The 21487-nt window shown below is 36.4% G+C and overlaps 1 protein-coding gene across 1 annotated transcript in view; it reads right to left on the bottom strand.

The window, feature by feature from the left end:
- LOC132169776 (glutamate receptor 2.3-like) overlaps window positions 1-20999 on the bottom strand; it is a 22387-nt gene extending 1388 nt beyond the window's left edge. The window contains exons 1-2 of the mRNA XM_059580750.1: window positions 20846-20999; window positions 19426-20720 (exon numbers count right to left, since the gene is read on the bottom strand). Of these exons, the coding sequence (XP_059436733.1) occupies window positions 19426-20720; window positions 20846-20996 (1446 nt within the window). The 5' untranslated portion in view covers window positions 20997-20999. The remainder of the gene's footprint in view (window positions 1-19425; window positions 20721-20845) is intronic.
- Window positions 21000-21487: the final 488 nt, after the last annotated feature.

A 21487-nucleotide genomic window follows, 5' to 3' on the forward strand; every position in this document is an offset into this window, starting at 1 on the left:
CTAAAGAGTCGGTAGTAAATCAAAAAATAAAATAAAAAATTAAAATTGATGACCAATAGCGTCCACTCTAAGTGGACGCTGAAGATACCTCATTAGGGTCGACTTTTAAAGTCGACCCTAATGCTTATGTATTAGGGTCGACTTAAAGAGTCGGTAGTAAATCAAAAAAAAAAATTAAAAATTAAAATTGATGACCAATAGCGTCCACTCTAAGTGGACGCTGAAGATACCTCATTAGGGTCGACTTTTAAAGTCGACCCTAAAGAGTAGGTAGATAAATTAAAAAAAAAATAAAAAATCTGTTATTGCGATCTATCGCACCCAAGGTGCGATCGATCGTAATAACAAAATGTTGAAATCCAATATTCGATTACTGTGATCGATCGTAACCATGGTGCGACCGATCGCAATAACAGAAATGCTCAAATATATATATATATATTTTATTGCTGCCCAATAACGTCTACTAAAATTGTGTATATATATATCACTGCATTATTTAAAATTTTTAAATAAAGTGACACAATATGCACCGTCGATTCCATCCTCCTAAAGAAAGATTTTAATTTGTATATATTTGCCATTTGGTTAGTTGTTACATTTGGACTAATTTGAAGAGTTAATTCCCATTTCATAATTCATATTAAATTTTACAGATCTAATAGTGTATATATATTATATGATGAATATATTGATACCTTATGGAAAGATTTTACACTGTTAAATATAACAAAATAAAATCTAAACCGTAAAATAATTCATCTCAGTTTTAAGTGAAAATATATTGATACCTTGCAATTCAAAAACCGGCCATGTGCAAATACGGGGTCATTCCCATAAGAAAACACAAAAGCAAGTCAAAAGAAACAAAACTAAAGACAAATAAAAAGATTAACTTAAAACATACTAAACAAAATAAAAAGGGTAAACTATGGGGTGCCTCCCATGAGCGCTAAGTTTAATGTCTTCAGCCAGACGATAGTCCCTGCTTACTGTTGTCTAGAAGATGATGCTCCTGCAGATGGTGGTGGCAACCGGTTGACAATGGACTGCATCAATTCTTCTAAGGCGCCTAGGCGTTTGTCCATCAATTCGTTATTTTTCCGAGCCTCCTTTCTTTGGCCAGCCAACTCTCTCCGAAGGCCCGCTATTTCTTCACTAAGTGAGCGGTTTCGTGCTTCACGAAAAATTCTCGGGGCCTCCTCCTCAGCTGTCTCTGAATCAACTATAGGTTCATCTTCGGCCATTGGCTCGGCCTCATACTCTTCCGCACCAGCTGCTGGTGCTGGAGCTACCTGGGGCATGTGGGAGAGGCTCTTGTTCCATTGGCGAATGCCAAATATGGGAGTAGTAGTGACTGGTTCATCAGCTGCGGTACCCTTGACGCCTTTCTTCCGGAGGATGTAGGAGATTAAGTATGGGAAAGGCAACCCCCATGAATGTGTGGACCCCGCTCCTCCAACGTGCACCCCATTCCAAAATTTGTAAATTTGCCTCCAAATTATGTCGGGAATGGAGTACCAAGCACCTTTATGGAAGGCGTAGAGTGCTTGAAGAAATTGATCCCGCCTCTGACTTTTGTGCCCCAAGGGAAAAGCATTACGGTGTAATACGGAGTCCACAAACCAAAGCCGTTGAGGTAGCTTGGATCGGCTGGCGGCATTATGGTGGGCATCGGCATATATCCCTTCGCACATGTCGTCAATAATTTCCGCCACGTAGAAGCTGTCCGGTTGGTCAGCAAGTTGTGCGGCTTCTGGAGGTTGCTCATCATTGCATTGAAGGGCAGCAGCAATGTCGGCCCGTGTTATGTCAATAGCTTTGCCTTGCACTTTCGAAGAGAGGGCAGCTATGTTCCTGCAGTCATGAGATAGGTGGACATAAAACTCGATCACCAATTTTCTGTAAGCAGTGGGGGTGACCGGCTTGAAAAGCTTCTTTAGCCCCCGTCGCTTGAACTCGGCGACCGCCCATTGAGTCCCCTCAAGATTTTCAAAGTCTTCGCGAATGGCGAAAGTGGTCTCAAATAGCAGCTCCCGTTCCTCAAAAGTGGGCGGGGGAGAAATGGCTCGGGTATCAGACCCTCGGGAGGACGAAGCTCGAGTTCTTGGCATGATGAGCTTGATTGGGGACTTTTGTCGAACACCTGGCGTGCACTAGAGATAGGCAAAATTGCAAAACAACACAACTTCGCTCAAAACCCCCTGCAAAAACATCCAAACCCAACCACAACAAAGCAATGTGGGTGGATGAACACCCACAATTGCAGAAATATGAGAAAAAAAAAAATCTCGTGAAGGTGCTCGTGGTTGGGGTGTTGATGGGAATGGGGAATGGGGTGTAAAGTACTAGAGGTGGTGAAAAGTACCTGGTATGGTTGCCGGAGAAGACAACCGTGTGGTGGTTGTGTGGTAGAAGTGATTGGCAATGGTGGACGAATTAGTTGTGCCGGAGGTGCGTGGACCAAGCGTTGGAGAGGTGTACGGCGCAGTGGGGAGAAGGAAATTTTTGTGGGGGTGGGGGGAAAGTGACCTAAAATAGGTCACGTGGTGTGCTGTCCGAGTGCGATCGATCGCACACCTATTGCGATCGATCGCACTCGGCCAAGGATCCGCGTGTTGATTCTGTGATTGCGATCGATCGCACCCAATGTGCGATCGATCGCAATCACAGAATCACCATACATACATACATATATATATATATATTTATATTTTATGCAATTATTATTTTTTTTAATTTTTATTGCATAATGTACAACAACTTCGATTATGATATGATCAAATGTGAGATCAAACTTGAAACAATTGAAATTGAATGTTTGATTAGACATCCAATTGGTCCAACCTAGTGCATTCGTTCGATCGATCGTGATAACATCAAATAATCGAACAAAATTCAAACAAATTAAATGTTCGATCGAACATTGAATTGAACTCTAAGCATTTTCTATTATATTAGTGCATTACTTAAATTGATCGGGATACAATCAATAAAACTTGACATGATTGAAGGTTCAATCAAACATCTGCTAAAATCAATTCCGATCGATACTATTACATATTAGTTCGATTGATCGCGATAGGATCAATCGTTCGATCAAACATCCGATCGATCATAATGAATTAGTTCGATTGATCGCGATATGATTAAATGATCGATCAAACATCCGGTCGATCCTAATGAATTAGTTCGATTGATCGCGATATGATTAAATGATCGATCAAACATCCGATCGATCCTAATGAATTAGTTCGATTGATCGCGATATGATTAAATGATCGATCAAACATCCGGTCGATCCTAATGAATTAGTTCGATTGATCGCGATATGATTAAATGATCGATCAAACATCCGGTCGATCCTAATGAATTAGTTCGATTGATCGCGATATGATTAAATGATCGATCAAACATCCGATCGATCCTAATGAATTAGTTCGATTGATCGCGATATGATTAAATGATCGATCAAACATCCGATCGATCCTAATGAATTAGTTCGATTGATCGCACGGATATCCTATTAGTGTTATAATTTATTTACTTCATTTTTGATCGATCAAACATCCGATCCGATCGATCCTAATAAACATACAAATTAGTGTCATATTTATTTACTTCATTTTTTATTCTTTTTCACTTCTCTCATTCTATAATTCTAGTGCAATTTTTTCTTTTCTTTTTGAATTTCCCTTTATTGACAAATCAGGGCATCTGTCTCCAACACTAATCTAATCTTCAACTGTCCACGTATCAGGCCATTTTTTTTTTTTTTTTAACAAAAATTTAAAAACAATAACAAAATATCTCAATATATAAAATACTAAAAACTACTTTTAATTTTATATTATATTACAACCAAAGCAAAAAAATAAAACACACACACACATTTTAAAAAATATTAAAATTTAGAGCATCTCCAGTAGTATTTTTAAACTAGCTTTTTAGTTAAATTTAGCTATTTTGTTAACTTTTCTTGCTCCAATAGACACTGTAAAATAGAAGATTTTCCTATTACTGCTAGAATGAACTTTCAAGAGCATCTTCAGCAGTAAGATGTATTCTACCTAGTCAAAGCACAATTCTATATTTTAGCTACTAATTTTTTAATACCAACTCCATATTCTTTATTTTATTAAATATTATTTTTTAATCTTTTTTTTTTTTTTTATTCGGGATTGCTTTTGCATCATCTTGTAAATTGCAATAGAATTGATTCACGTACGATATCCGTGTGTTATTTTTATTAAATGTTTTTTGGAAGAAATAATAAATAATTAATCATTGTAGTTTACCTAAATTACAAATTTCTTCATATCGTATTAAAGTAAAATTAAAGGTACAAAATTTGACTTCAGGGAATAAACTGTTTATTTTTTTAAAATATCTAAAGAACCGTACATTTGATTTTACTTTGTTAAAAGAATAGGGGTATTATAAAAATATAACAAAATAAGTAGACTTTTTGATACAATTTGATAGTTTGACAGGCTACTGTAGTTATTTATATTTTTCTCTTTTTTTTTTTTTTGTAAATAAAATACCCCAAATATTTAGCTGCACAAAAAAGTTTACCAATAGCTTTTTTGTGAACTAAATTTTGCAGAACTAAAAGTGGTATCTGTCTAAATGTTCACTAAAAGTGGTATCTGTCTAAAAGTGGCGGGGGTTCTAAAATTTTGGAACTGTTTATTTTCACCAATCTGAAGACCTCCCGCCATTCCTCTCCCCACTCTCACGCTGTCTCTCACTCTCACTCTCACTCTCACGCTGTCTCTCACTCTCACTCTCTCACTCTCTCGAGCTCACTCTCACTCTCTCCCTCCCTCTCTCTCGAGCTCTCTCTCTCTCTCACTCACTCCACGCAAGTTTCTCTCTCTCCGGCAGCTGTTTCCGGCGCACCTCTCTCACTGCCAGCTCTCACTCCAGTGAACTTAACGCTCTCTTGTAGCTCTCTCAGGTATGAGTTTCTCCTAAACCCTTGCAAACCTTAAATGCCTCTCAATCACTCAATAGTATCCATGAATTGTGATTTGAAGAAATGGGTAAAGAAAAGGGGCAAGAATGGGTAAAGAAAGTTATCACAATTCTTATAAATTCAAACTCTAATAGCTCAAGAATGGGTTAATAATGAATTAGTTTCACAATATTTCTTTACCCATTCTCAAATGAATTAGTTTCACAATATTGCTTCATTTATCATGAAATTGCTTGTAAATGCAAACTCTAATAGCTCAAGAATGGGTAAATAATGAATTAGTTTCACAATATTGCTTCATTTCTCATGAAATTGCTTGTAAATTCAAACTCTAATAGAGGTTCTAGATGGTACGTTTGATTGTCTACTTGTTGCTTTTTACACCATCTTATATTTTTTTACACCATCTTATATTGCTTCATTTCTCATGAACCTCTATATACATTTAATTGGAAGATAGATAGTGGACTATTGGACTTATAGTGGTTGGTTGGTTGATTGTGATAATTTGCACAAATGTTGTGAGATCTTGGATGTTATTTCGTGCTTAAAATTTGAAACTTATTGATATTCATTTATGTAAAAAATTATTGATTTTTTAATTTAAATTATACAATTTTCATTTCATTTAGGCTAACTTGGTAGTGTTCATCAACCAATAAATCCTTGGTAACAAAGAAAAGAAAATTAAGGATCGATGGAAATGTCATATCAACTTGGTGGGATGAGAGTGTAGTTTTAGTATTTCTTAAGTAAATAATATTAATAAACTTTTACAACTCACAAAGATGAAGCAGAAACTTTAAAGCGGCCAACTTATATCAATGTTAGATGACCTTTCCGAGGTTGAGTGCTAACGTATTCCAATATTGAGTGCTAACGTATTCCAATATTGGATGTCTTTTCGAGGTTAGATTGGGTGATTGGAAGATTTTCAAAAGAGTAAAATGTGAAAAATGAAAGCTAGACATAATGCATAATATGCATTACAACTTCTTCTTCTTCTTGTTTTCTTCCCTAATCAATACGATTAAAATTCAAAAATAATTTGTTTGGTTCATGAGAAATAAGATTGTCCCCACTATCTATCTTCCAATTAAATGTATATAGAGGTTCTAGATGAAGTCTTCCAATTAAATGTCCTACATGTCATGTTAGAATTGGCTCCCTTAAATGAAGCTAGCAACTTTAAGGTCCTCTAAATGTCTGGTGTATAAGAGCATATGAACTGAAAAAAAAAAAAAAATATGCATCCATTTTACTTAGATCCTATCAATCCATAACCCCTTCAAAAGTCATAAAGAAAAAAAAAAATACTGATATGTATTTGTGCTTGTGTATTTGAGATGCTAAGGGCTGTAATATACTACACCTGAATGCCACCATCTTCACCAAATTTACCATGTATAACTGGTAAATTTGTGTCTACAGAAGCAGGAAGATGTTCTGCAAACGCCTATCTGCGATCGATCGCATCAGGCCTGCGATCGATCGCAGAGTACTCTGATTCTCAGTTTGAGCTTCTGATCCTGCGATCGATCGCAGTTTGCTTTGTTCCTCACATTGAGTTTCTGGTACTGCGATCGATCGCAGTTTGCTCTGATTCCGATTAGTTAAGTTTAATGGATTAAAGTAAAGTTTAATCGATATTCTTCATACTCATTTAATGGATTAAAGTAAAGTTTTCCGATTAGTTATTAAGCTAACGGGCTAAGAAGTTGTCTGACTTTTACCAACCCAATGCCTACGCCTGCTTGTAATTATTACCGTCGCTGTAATTACTAATAAATCACATGGTCCACATCGCTTACGTTTGTTGGCCAAGCTTTCAAACATAGTCTTGTTTTCTTTTCTTGTTTTTTTTCCCTCAATTTTTTTTATTCAAATGAGGAAAGGGATTACAACTACAAGTCTACGAAAGAGAAAGTCTTTCTCATTTTTTATTCGAGTGAAAGTGAAAATGATAAATCAATTAAAAATGTTTCTAAATACAAGATAGAAAGCGATCCATCTAATTAAAAAATTTACACGAACATTAGCACACCTAAGTTGCCCTTTTGGCTACTCATGTCGCTCGTTGGTATGTGGTAAGTTCGTAATCTTATCCTTGAAGGGGATGCAATTAACTTATCATGGCTATTCAAAATCTTAGTTTGTTTTTGAGTTGGAACTTTGCTCATGTAATTGCTAATATTAGGCTTTAAAATTAGGGTTAAATACGAAAGTGGCCCATGTGTTTTTGAGTTTTTAAAAGTGGTAAAATTAGTCCTTGTATTTTTTGACACTTTAAAATCAATCTTTCTATGTATTTTCGTTAGTGGGCCATTTGTCACGTGTCAAAAAAATCAATTGGTCAAATCACGTTGTGTTATGTGTACTATCTCCGCATAATCATTTCCCGATAATAATCAAATACTTCCAAATCAATTTTTCATCTTGTCCCTAGCTCCACATGGATGGGTTTCTTTCACACCTAACCCATCCTCGTTGCCCTAGCATTGCCATTCTTCCCATATTTAGTCAATTTAATCTTACAAATCAAATATTAGATTTGTGGACTTATGTTGACTCCACATAAATCAATGGTGGACTACATAAGTCTAATAGTTGATCTCTTGAGTGTGTAAGAGAATATAAGCCAAATATCAAAAACTTATTGACCGCTAACATTTCTCTAAAAAATGTAAAACTGTCATTGAGCTAAACTAGTAAATAAATTACAAATAGAAATTTGTTCTAAACTAGTAACCCACTTCTAGAATATTTTGTTAGGTAACATCGCATTGAGCTAGCATCATTTCGTATATATTTGTTCTAAACTAGTAACCCACTTCTAGAATTCTCTCATTACCCATGCTCCTTTTAAACTTTTCCTCCTTAATATTTGAGAACAGACCTCCCATTTAATTCTATTAATTCAATTCTTAAGAATCTGATCTTCTAATTCCCTTGTGTGCGTACATGTACGTAACGAATAACCTTTAATAGGGACATCAATATGGATAGGAGTTGGATGCGGGAAAGTACTCGATGTTCAGAGCGATTTCAAAAAGGTGTGGAAGAATTCATGGGAATGGCAGTTAAATCAGTTGATTCACGTGATATGACAAAGTGTCCATGCCGTGATTGTGCAAATCGATATTATTCTCATATTAGTGAGGTGAAGGGTCACTTGTATATGAATGGATTTACTCCGACATACACTAGATGGATATTTCACGGGGAAGAAGATCATTTTAGGGAAAACACTTCTACAAACATGCACACACATACAAGTGAAATGATGGAGGAGGTTGATGCAGTTGAAGAATTGTTAGACGATGTATGTATGGGGACATTTGTTGATGCTAACATCGGAGAATCCTCTACTTCACAGGGCCCCACAACTGATAATCACGAACAAACAAGCTCCTTCTACCAATTTTGGGAAGATGGTTTACGAGAACTTTATCCAGGCTGCAAGAAATTTACACAAATTGCTTTTATACTGAAGATGCTTCATATAAAGGCGTTCTGCAACAGGAGTAACAAGGCGTTTGATATGATGATTGACTTGATAAAGACGGCCCTCCCAGATGGAGAGACATTGCCACGCTCGTATAGAGAAGCAATACAGTTTAGGCGACACTTGGGATTCGGTTACGATAAGATACACGCATGCAAGAATGGTTGTGTGCTTTTTTGGAAAGAACATGCAGACAAAGTGGTATGCCCAAAGTGCAACAATTCAAGATGGATTGATGGCAAAGGCAGAAAAAGTAATATTCCTCAAAAGGTCTTACGGTATTTCCCAATAAAATCGAGGTTACAACGGTTGTTTATGACAAAAGAAATGGCCAAGGAAATGCGGTGGCACAAAGAAGGTCGAGAAGATGATGGCAATACTCTCAGACACCCCGCCGATTCTATTGTATGGAAAGAGTTTGATAAAAGACATGAGTGGTTTGCAAGTGATTCCCGCAACGTGCGGCTTGGCTTAGCAAGTGATGGTTTCAACCCATATGGTAATATGAGTACAACATATAGCATATGGGCAGTAATGTTAACGGTGTACAATCTCCCTCCGTGGATGTGTATGAAGAGTCCAAATTTGATGTTGCCCCTTATTATCCCAGGGCCTTCAGATCCTGGAAAGAATATTGATGTATATTTGCGGCCATTGGTTGATGACTTGAAAGATTTATGGAATGAAGGCATACGCGTGTACGATGCATCAAAGAAAGAGACATTTCAATTGCATGCGACATTACTATGGACTATAAATGATTTTCCTGCATATGGAAAATTATCTGGGTGGTCTACAATTGGAAAGCTTGCATGTCCAGTATGTAATAAGGATACATCGTTCAGGTATTTGAAGTATGGGCATAAGGTGTGCTTCATGTGTCATCGTCAGTGGCTTCCTCAAGAGCATCCATGGCGCAAAAGAGAAGATTTGTTCGATGGTACAGAGGAGCATAGATTACAACCTGAAGAATTGTCTGGAAGTCAATTGTTGAAACAGCTAAGAGATGCTGAAGGTTTGCAATTTGGAAAAACAAGCGGGAGAAAGAGAAAGAACACAGATGTTGTGTTGAATTGGAAGAAGAGAAGTATTTTCTTTGAGTTGCCTTACTGGTCAAGCTTGAAACTATATCATAATTTAGATGTAATGCATATTGAGAAGAACATATGTGAAAGTATCTTAGGTACGTTGATGAATATCAATGGGAAGACCAAGGACACAGTCAAGGCACGAAGAGATTTACAGTTGATGGGTATACGTAAAGAATTGCATGTGCAGCCAAATGGTGAAACTTATAGGATGCCACTTGCGAAGTACACCTTGACAAGAGATGAGAAGAAGAGTTTATGTGAGTGGTTGAAAGGTGTTAAATTTCCTGACGGGTATGCATCTAACATTGGTCGATGTGTGAACAAGCTTCCTGGTAAAATTTCGGGTATGAAAAGCCACGATTGTCATGTCTTCTTACAGCGCTTGCTTCCTGTTGCAATTCGAAATTTCTCTACGTCGGAAATACGAACAACATTGACCGAGTTCAGTACATTTTTTACGCAGTTATGTGCACGGACGTTGAAAGTTGATATCCTAAAACAAATGAAAGTCGACATTGTAATAATTTTATGCAAAATGGAAAAAATATTTCCGTCAGCTTTTTTTGATGTTATGATCCATCTAGCACTTCATTTACCTCGGGAGGCCGAGCTTGCTGGTCCCGTACAAAACCGTTGGATGTTGATAAGTGCCAAATATTGCATATTTGGACCCCTTTATTTACATTAGTTAATCCTTTAGCTGTGTCGTTATTTCATATTTTGTGTTAGTTTTGTGTTTTTAGTGTTTTGTAGGTCATTGAAGAAAAACTGCAGCTTTAAAGGGAAAAATGCGAAGTTTGGAAGAAAGCATACTTTGAGAAGACCTAGATTGTGTGGTTAAGTCTAACCAAATCTAAGGAAAGGTTAAATCAGATTCAAGTTCAGATTGAATAAGATTTTGGATCGGATTCAAATTCAGATTCTGCACACGTCATAGTATTTTGACCATAACTCTCTACTCAAATATCGGATTGAAGTGATTCAAACGGCATTCGAAAGCTAGCTCAAAATACTACAATTTGTTGTGAAATAGAATTTTCGTAATTCGGACGGGTTTTATGTCAAAATCGCCCCGCAAATAAGAGACACAAATTTGGACGAATCCTAGTCCGATTTCAGACTTCTATTTTGACAGGGAGACAGACTTCCGAATTATCTAAGTTTACTTGGACTTCTAGGACTTCCCAAAGCCTATAAATAGACTTCTTTGCATTCAAGAAAAGATACACAATCCCAGAGAGCAAAATTCTTTTGTTTAGTTTTTCTTTAGGTTTAGGTTTAGATTTAGATTTTATTTTTTATGTGGAGCTAAATTCCCAACTAAGGTTGGGGATGAAGCCTCACCGATGAAGAACAACATCACTTTTATGTAAGTTTTTATTATTCTGATTTTATTGGGTTTTTTTATTTCAATTGTTTTACTTTTAATCAATTGTATGGATTGATTTTTGGATATCTCTTGTGATTCAAGGATACATGTGATGATTTGAGATAATTTCATATGATTGATTGCTTGGCTTTTAACTCATAAAAATTAGATATCCCTTGTGATTTGTTCTACGGATACATCTGGTGTTTCAATTGAATTTGGATTCCTTTTGTGATTTGGTCAATGAATGGATACATGAGATGGTTTTGATTAATTCTTTGAAGCATAGTAAAATATATCTATGATTTAATTTGTGAGAACTTCGGATTAATATTGATGAACATAAAGTATGTTGTTATGATTTGGTGAGTGTGAATTCCCAAACCTTAGTACCTTTATCCTTAGATTTACTTATTTTATTTAGTTTATATTTATCCCTTAATTTTCAAAACTCAAAAATCAAAACCCTTTTGGAACTAGATTAGGATTTAATTAGTTTAGATATAAATTGCTCTTTCAAAAATACAATTCTTTGTGGGATCGACCTCGTACTTGCAATCCATTAAACTACAATCGATTCGTGCACTTGCGAGTTAAATAAATTTGCACAACAGATGTATCCGTTCGAAAGAGAACTTGGAAGATATAAGAAGTGGACGCGTAACAAAGCGCGTCCAGAGGAGTCTATTGTCGAGTGTTACTTAGCTGAGGAGAGCTTGACCTTCTGTTCCAGGTACCTTCGGGGGATTGAGACAAGATGGAACCGTGAACGGAGAAATGTTGACGTTGATGTTGTAGAAATGAGCCAGCGCTTGGATGTGTTCTCCCAACGAGTTCGGCCGTTAGGAGCAGCTAAATTAGTAACACTGGATGCTAATGATTTTGCTAGGGCACGATGGTATGTGCTTACCAATTGTAACGAAACTGCCTCATATTTGGAGTAAGTTTAGTAATGGCCTTTGTGTTTTACTTGTTACGACATGTTATAATTGTAGGGTTGATGATCATTTACCAATACGTTTATTTTTCATGCAGTGAACATTATAATATGATCAAAAGAGAAGGCGGCCGTGACATTGATAAAAAGCATGAAGCTAACTTTGAACGTTGGTTCCATAAACGTTGGTTCCATAAACGTTTATACAATAGTGGGCGTACTGCAGCCAATGACTCAAAACACTTATATGATCTTGCATGTGGGCCTGATCGTCATGTTCATTCGTATAGAGGTTGCATCGTGAATGGGGTTAGGTATCACACAAAAGAATGTGCAGAAACTCGTACTACTCAGAACAGTGGTGTTTCTGTTTCAGGTGAGGACGAAACCTCAATAACTGAGTATTATGGTGAGTTAAAAAATATTCTAAAGTTACGTTACCCTGGCCAAAATCTCGTGTACTTGTTTGAGTGCGATTGGTGGGACACTGGGAGTGCAACAGGAGTACGAATGGACCAAGGCTTCACGATTGTGAATACTTCTCGTAAATGGTGTGAATCCGACCCGTTCATCTTAGCATGTCAAGCTTCGCAAGTGTTTTACTTGGATGATCTCAAATTGGGTGGTAATTGGAAAGTGGTGCAGAAGTGGATCAATAGAGACATCTATGATATTCCAACAGTACAAAAGGGAGATAATACAGAAGATGACCAAAGACTCAGTGATGACGTATACCAGGAAGGTGAATGTGTTGGGGTAATATGGTCTTTGTTGATGAAGCGAATGTTGAAGCCTCCACTCAATTACGTAGAGATGATGCGACAATAGCAATTGACGAATTATATATTCAACTTGATGCAAGCATGTTTGCCAACGATAACTTGCCGGACGAGGACCATTATACAAACTTTGATGAGGAAGAGGAGTTATGTAGCGACAACGATATAGACTCTGAACACGAAGAGGACTCTGAACACGAACAATCATCTTCAAGTAACAGTGCTACAGATTCTGAATATGAATCTGATGATGAAATGTGTTGAACACATAAGCTCAAATTTAGTGTAAGTACAAAGTGTATTAGCATATTTAATGAAATTGATGCTCTCTCTCTCTCTCTCTATATATATATATATATATATATATATATTGTGGTGTTTTTATTTTTATTTTTTACTAGCATGATTATTGTATGTTTGTCAAAAATATTGAACATGCTATATGGTTATAAATTGACTAATATAATTTTGTGGTTTTTGACTTGTTAGCAGATTGATCATAACAATGACAACAACAGGACGCAAACCTGTTCCAGCAGTACGAGGCCGAGGCCGAGGCCAAGGTCAAGGTCGGGGTCTTATTGACGAGCATGAGAGTCCGACTCTCAATTTTGGGTTTGATGATACAGATATGCAAGTGTCGCCCTCGCCCCCCCTCCTCCTCGAGTCAGTGGATGGGCATCCTTCGCATGAGTCTAATAATCCTATTCCCTCAGTGGCAGGATTGGATTCACAGGGAGCCGCCCCTACTGCATCTTGTAAGTTCATGAATTTTATATTTATGAACTGTTATTTTTGTATTATTTTGGTTTGTTATAGACATTTGACAATATACTTTTCCAAATATAACTTACTACGTTACCATGTTTTGCGTAACAGCTACCACGTCTGTTAGAAGTGTAATGGGTAAGGCCAAGTGTAAGAAGTTGAGTGACCACGTACTTAAGCATGGTCCCTTAGTGCTAAACATCCCAAATAGACACCGGGCACCTGTAGGCGAGAATGCATCATGGTTTGCAAGCAAGATTGGGGAGATTATTCGTAACATGTGCGAACTCCATCACGGTGAATGGAAAAAGGTCCCAGCTGAAGAAAAGAGCAAGTCGTTGTTTCATGTTCAGGTATGAATATCAATGTAATGTTTAATAATATGTTTCGTATGGAAAATTAATGTGACACATTTTTTACCATTGTTTTCTTATCTATTATGTATCAGTCAAACTTCGCACTGAATATGGAACGATACGAGCACATCAAAGCTGTTGAACATAAATTGGGTTGTGCATATGCTAGGCTTCGTTCGAACTTGTATAGGGATCATTACAAGAAATATTTTGACGGCATTGATAAAAACGATGATGAGGGGATTGCCAAGGCTAAGGCTATTGGGAGGAAAAACGTGCCAGCAGGGTATGGTCCTCAACAGTGGAACCTAATATATGACTCATTTGATGACGGTAAATGGAAGGTAAATATATATTATTATACTGATTAGAATATTCAAATTGATATAATTTGCATGCACTTGAAGACATTTTATGAATAATTGTGTTTTTTTTTCTTTCCAAATTTCATAGAAAAAATCTGAACGAAATACCCTAAACAGAAGCAAATTGGAAACGAATCACACAGCTGGGACTTGTTCATTTGTCAACGTCATTTACAAAAAGGTAAGTATCTCGTACCATAATTTAATGAAAGTAACGTTATTTAGTGTAAACTTTGATTATATGTATTATGTGTAGGAACAAGAAACAAAAGTGAAGCCTAATCCTGTTGAACTATATGAGGTTACCTATACAAGAAAAAAGGATAAACAGTTTGTGAACGACAAATGCAAAAGTCTATATGTAAGTAACTGTTTACGCTCCGATCATTAAGTTGATTAGTGAAGAACATGAATAGTAAACTTGCATGAAGTATATGTTAAACTAAGCCCAACTATGACTTATGCAGCTTCAAATGCAAGAATTAACAACCAGTGAGGCCTTAGAGGAAGGCAATGTGGAGGGAACAAGTGTGGATGACCGAATGCAAGAAATAGTCACACAAGTACTAGGGGGCCGACGAGCTGGGCACGTTAGAGGAATGGGATGCGGTCTTATTCCTACCACTTTAAGAACTTCATCTCAAGCGTTCACCCACTTCGACAACCACGATGAGTGTAGGAAAAGACAAGAAGATACTCAAAGCGAGCTTCAACAGACTAGAATTGAACTTCATCAGTACAGAGAGAATTTGCAAGCCAACGTTGAGGAAACGAACAAATTAAAAGCCACTGTTGAGTTCTTAATGTCACGTATTGGAGGGTTAGTGAAACTCTACCTGTGCATTAATTTTACAAAAACACACATACTAAGTAATCGTTAAAAAGCTTATTGATCATTATATGAAATTTTATTCTCTTAGGTCTGGAGGGATCTTGCTTGGAGGTGCATCAAGTGAAGCCAACAATTGAGGGAGCTTTGGAATAACTTTATTTAGGATGTACTCTTTGATAGCATCTATTTGTGATATATTTTTTGATACTATGTATTTGGATAGTTGTTGGTACTTTCTATTTGCTAATGTGTATTTGACTATTTGTTGATCGTGATCTGTTTGGTAATGTATATTTGTTGGTACTTTTTATTTGGTTTATATTATATTAAGATATTCACAAAATTTTTGGTTCAACAACTTTTGAGTTAGTAAATCTCCCTTGACATGGTTATCAAGGTTAAAGAACTTTGAGTAAACAATGCAAGGGAGTAATAATATCTTTCGAAATTTTATTTTTAAGTGTATGCAGGATGACAAGAGTACAAGAAAGTTAAACCGCCCAAACAGGTTCTCGCTTTAATATATTTCATGAAGAAACACATTTTTAGTATCTCTTTCTCTATCATTTTGGGTTTCATTTTCATTGTCTTTGATATTATATATTGGTTCATTGTGGTAGATTACTCAAATTGCTTATGAGGATGAATTGGCAAGGACGAGAATGCAGATAAGTACTTTATTTTGGGTTTTGGAATTTTGCTGCCCATGAATTGTAAAACATATATTTAATAGTTTTCTCCCTTGGCAGGTTTGGTTAATGGGGCAGGTCTCACATATTTTTTATGATTTTGATGAGGTTAGTCATTTTGAGTTATGTTTCTTGTGGGCATTTAGATTAGTTTGATTATTTCATATATTAATTGATTCATCAAACAATGTTGTTGTGTACTTAAACATAAATGCAATGTTTCTTATAGAGGTACTCTACGTGCATTTTATTTGCCCATCCATGGAGTTAAGTTTCTCCGGATAAGTTTTCCTGCTGAATTCTTTTAGTGTTGGTTTCTTCATAGTGAACTTTTTTTTTTGGCCTCAATCTTGTTTTTAGGTGCACAATGCTTATCATGGTGTTGGCATTGTGAAATTGATGGGCTTTAGCAGTAGATATATAGCTATGCATGCATCCCTAGCTAGTGGACAAATTGACATATGTTTGATTCATGAGGTACTTATTACTAGCAATTAATTGGATAGTTATCTTTGTGAGCTGTTACTGATTCTACTGATATGCTCATCTAAGGTATCTTTTAATTTGCACGGGCCTCATGGTGTTTTGAGTCATCTGAAATACCTGATTGAGACAAAGGGTTCGGCTGTTATTTGTGTCGCAGAGGGAGCACGACAGGTGAGTTACGTAAGGAATTCATATTTTCGCTTTTGGGTTGAATACTATTAATTGATCAGGTGATTTAAATTGTGCAGTTCTTTTTTGGCTTCATGAAATACTGTGAAAAACTGCCTGTGTTCATTTCATTGCATTGCATAGATCTTATAACTTCTTCATTATATTTTTCCCCAAGATGAAGAGTAAAATTCAGTATGTTATTGTTTTTTGATGCAGAATTTTATTCAGAAAACTAATGCTAAAGATGCGTCTGGGAACATTGTATTTGGAGATTTCGGTGTCCACATTCAACAAGAGGTTGGTGGTTGTATTTTGACTAATTTCATGTGGTCTTCATCTCTCCATGACTCTTGAGACAAGTTAAGTGGGTTGATAAATAATGAGCTGACTAAAAGTCTAATTTTTAACATCATTGATATGTGTTGCATGGATAAGAATGGACTGCAGTTTGGCCTTTTAGTTGTCATTTGTTAGAGTTACAAATATGATATATTTTAAGCCTTCAAGATCTTACTCTATTAGTGACTCTTTTTGCTAAGACTAGAACTGACTTTTGATGTTATATATTTGTGTGAATTGTTCTTCACTTGAACTGGAAATCATTAGAAAACCTACTGATGCTGCGATCGATCGCACTCAAAGTGCGATCGATCCCAAAATTTCGAAAACCTACTGATGCTGCGATCGATCGCACTCCAAGTGCAATCGATCCCAAAATTTCAAAAACCTACTGATGCTGCGATCGATCGCACTTGAGTGCGATCGATCCCAAAATTTCGAAAACCTACTGATGCTACGATCGATCGCACTTGGAGTGCAATCGATCGCAAATTTCCGAAACCCTACTGATGCTGCGATTGATCGCACTCAAAGTGAGATCGATCGCAAATTTTCGAAAACCTACTGATGCTGCGACCGATCGCAATCCAAGTGCGATCGATCCCAAAATTTCGAAAACCTACTGATGATACGATCGATCGCACTCCAAGTGCGATCGATCGCTTTTTTTTTTATTTTTTTTTTAGGACCATTAGGGTTGACAAATGTCGACCCTAATCGTCAACTATCAGGCTGATAGTCAATTTTTTTTTAATATTTTGGGACCAAATGTGGACGCTAATGGTCAACTATTAGCGTCGACTAATTCTTTTGTGTACATCATCTTTAGAGTCAAACACATGCATCTTTTAGGGTCGATAAAGTGGACACTAAAAGTCATCATTAGGGTCGACTCTAAGTGGACGCTGATAGTTAGTTTTTTTTTTAATTTTTTAGGACCATTAGCGTCCACTTTTGGTTTAACTATCAGCGTCCACTTTGATTTGGACGCTAATAGTTATTATTATTATTTTTTTAAAAGGGCCATTAGGGTCCATAAAGTCGACCCTAATGGTTAACTAAAAGTGGACGCTATTGCTTGACTATTAAGGTCGACTTTCGCTTCCGTTTACATCATCTTTAGGGTCCAAACATTGCGACTTTTAGAGGCGATAAAGTGGACGCTAAAAGTGATCATTAGGGTCGACTTTTAAGTGGACCCTGATAATCAGACATTTGATCATTAGGGTCGGACTATTAGGGTCGACACCTTTAGGGTCGAAAAGTGGACGCTGTTGCCAACAGTGTCCACTTTAGGGTCTTTAGGGGCGACTTAAAGTCGCCCCTAAACACCTAATTTCTTGTAGTGGGTGGCTGACCACCATATGCCAGTTCTTTATTTTTTTTGTTAATTTTTTTTTTAAAATTTCTTTATACAGTTTTTTAATTTTTCTAATATATAATAAGGAAAGTCCACACCTAAAAATTTGGGTGTATGTTTAATTATTTTTTGAGAAATGGCTTGTGTTTTATTTATTGATAGTGATTTGTGAGAAGAGTGTTTTATATATATATGCGTTTTGTTTTGAAAAATGTACCGATGGTGGGGGTTACATGTAACTAATATTTGAAAATGGAAAAGAGTTTTTGAAAATTTTGTCAAACTCTTAATAAACAATTCAAAACATTAAACTTTTCAAGACACAGCACTTTTTAGAAAATAATAATAATAAAAAAAAATTAAAAAAATTCACATCATAGGAATATTTTGGAAAATAAGGGTGTAGATCAAGGTTAATTTTTAGTTCAAAAAATTAAAAAGGCTAGAAAGATTTAGCTAGCCACACGACCACCTTCCCCTCTCTTCCTTTCAAGAGTAGCCACACGATTAAATTTTTGTGAGTAAGATGTCATGTCTATACTTTTATATGTATTCTCAAAATAAACATTTTTAGTATTTTTATTTTTTTTAAACCCAACAAAAAAATTTTCTTAAGGGAACTCACAAAAAACATTTTCTTACCTTTATATTACCCATAAACATTTTTTAAATCAAAACAACAAAAATTCTTTTAATCTTAATGTCACCTAAAAATACTTAAAAAAAAAAAAAAGACTTTTCAAGACTATTATCAAACACACAAGCTAATCGTTTCCGTCATATATATATAGAGAGAGAGAAGGTGATTTTGACTATTAGGTCCACTAGGTAAGAAATTAAGGTGGCAAGTGGAAATTTGGCAAATATGAAGTCACCTCAACGTGGCTTGGGGAAATCAAAATAAACAAAAAAGTCTATACAAATTTTATTTCCATAATCTCCTGTTGGAAACTAATTTGATTTATAGATTCTCATCGATCAAGATCACATGAAAATACATTTTTTCAAACAAACAAAAAAACCACTTTCCAAAACTATTATTAAACATACAATTAGTTGTTTACGCTGCGTGATGTTTTAACCAAAAAATATAAGTTTTTATGTACTAAATACTATGCAACACATGTACCAATATATGACGCCCGAAATAACACTAATATATAACTTAACATGCAGAATATATATAACAAGCTTTCTCGTTGTCTGAAGTAAAGAACTCAGTTCTAACTTTTTTGTTGGTGTGTTTTGGTGTTTTGTTTGTGTTGGAATGAAATTTTATTCATAAAAAAAATAATAATAATAAAAAACTGTTAAAAAAAAAAAACCTAAAAAAGAAAATAAATTTTATTAATAAACCTATTTTCAAGGGAATATTAATATATATGTGAAGTTGTTACCTTGTTATAGACGTGTTGAACCAGGTCGTTGTAGGTGCCATTGTAGGGCTCCAATTCGTAAGGCAGGTGATACTCTAAAAGGTTTAGCACCTCATGGAAAATTTGAATGCAAAAACCATCATATTTGTTCTGATTTGGTGTCTCTCCATACTCGACCTTCACAAACTTCTCGAACGTTGTTCTCCCCGGAACTCCAATCTTCAGTGGCTTTGCATTTGTCGGCATTTCCCAACCTTTCGGAGGACGATGTTGTAAGTTCCCAGGCCAAGTTACTGGACCGGCCAATCTTCTAGCTCTATCAGCAATATTACTACTTCCATTTTTCTCTTTTTCTACTATGTCAGCTGGGTTTTCCGAAAACCCATACCCTGTTTTCCAGTAATCTATTTCTTTGTAACTCTTCCCAAACACGTTTACGATCCTCAACATCGGAGTCTCCGACAGCCGGCCTTCTTCGAAACGTATTTTTCCACTTAAACCAGAGAAATTGCTTGATAACATCTTCTCTAACAACATCTTTGGACTTCCCATTTTCTGTATCGCATTTATAACAATTCCAATGCTGTCGTATGCCCGCAGGGCATAAATTCCAGGCACAGAATTATCTTCTTCCGGATATTCACTTCTGAAATTATTCCGGAACTGGGAATAAAAATGATGATGCCTGCTGATCTCAGAATAGTTGGTCTTGATTCCCAACGCGCCTTCCATGGAGGAAATAACGGAGTTGTTAACAGAATCCAGCAAATTTGTAATGCTTTCTGCAATTATCCATGCCGAGTCCATCCCTACAAGTCCCATCGGCTTAGCTTCGCTGAACAAATGAGTCACCATCTCTAATGATGACTGAAGAACTATGAAAACCCGAGATTGGATTGGCAGTAGCTTATCAAGCTCTTCTTGGACGACTCTTACCGGATCAGAGAGAAAAGAAAATGGTGGAAGAACCAAACGGTACTCAATCTCCGAACCCACATTTTGGAGAGCCTCCGACAAAAGTTCCAACTTCCCAGAATCACCGGCATAGGGTTCATCTTCATAAATCGCCACGACCCTTTTCCAATTGTACGCTTGAACAATATGAGCAATGCATTGTATTTCTTCAGAACCATTTTTACCCATTTGTATTAAGAAAGGCCAACGGAGTTGCATCAGCGGTGGGTTAATGGCGGGTGCTGCAAATGAAATAACAGCAACTTGAGCTTCATTTCCCATGTCTGCTACCACAGCTGCTTCCTGCCACGTGTGCATGCCGATAATCACATTCACCTTCTTCTCTTTAATCATCTCTTCAGCTGCATGCAATCAGAATTAAGATATTCTCATTAAGATAATGATTCTTCCTTCCAGCTCAAATTTTTGAAAAGTGGTGATTTAAAATGTAATAGAATTGGTAATAAATAGCTAGAGATATACTAACCAATAGAAGTTACTCTATGAGGATGCTGGATAGAGAGGGAGAGTTTGTGAGTCTTGGACGTTTTGTTGAAGTTCTGAACCGCAATTTCCATGCCGATTTTCTCTTCTTTGCCTATGCGGGAATTAACATCAATGATAGCACCTATATTCATAACTTCTTTAGCAATGGCGGCTTCAGCTCCATGGTAGAGAACGAAAAGAAAAGGGACGAGTGCAAGAAAGAGTAGTACTGATGATCTTGAGATTTTGCTGACCATCACAACTGACCAAGCCATTGCGGGAAGTTTTGGGATAGGGAGTTAATCAGTACTGATTCGGGTTTTAATGGGTTTTTCTGGTTTCTTGCTGATTATCAAACTAAAACTAAATCAATGTGATTGGTTTCTAGGAAAACGAAGGAAATTGGTAGGAAACTGGGCGTGATAGTTCATTTCTTTGACTTGGTTTGCTAGAAGACAACATTAATTAATTACTCAGTTACGTACAGTGCACGCTAGCAGTTTGTAATCTACAACTTAGACTTGTCGCTGGGTCGTTCTTAAATGGTGGCAAAATTCCATCATGTTGGCATGTGAATCTGTGATGGAGAATTGCACACGTTTCTTGCAACTCTGTTTGCTTGCCTATTTTCTTATAGAAGAGA

This window comes from Corylus avellana, chromosome ca2, assembly GCF_901000735.1.
Source record: "Corylus avellana chromosome ca2, CavTom2PMs-1.0".
In the NCBI taxonomy this organism is placed as follows: domain Eukaryota; kingdom Viridiplantae; phylum Streptophyta; class Magnoliopsida; order Fagales; family Betulaceae; genus Corylus; species Corylus avellana.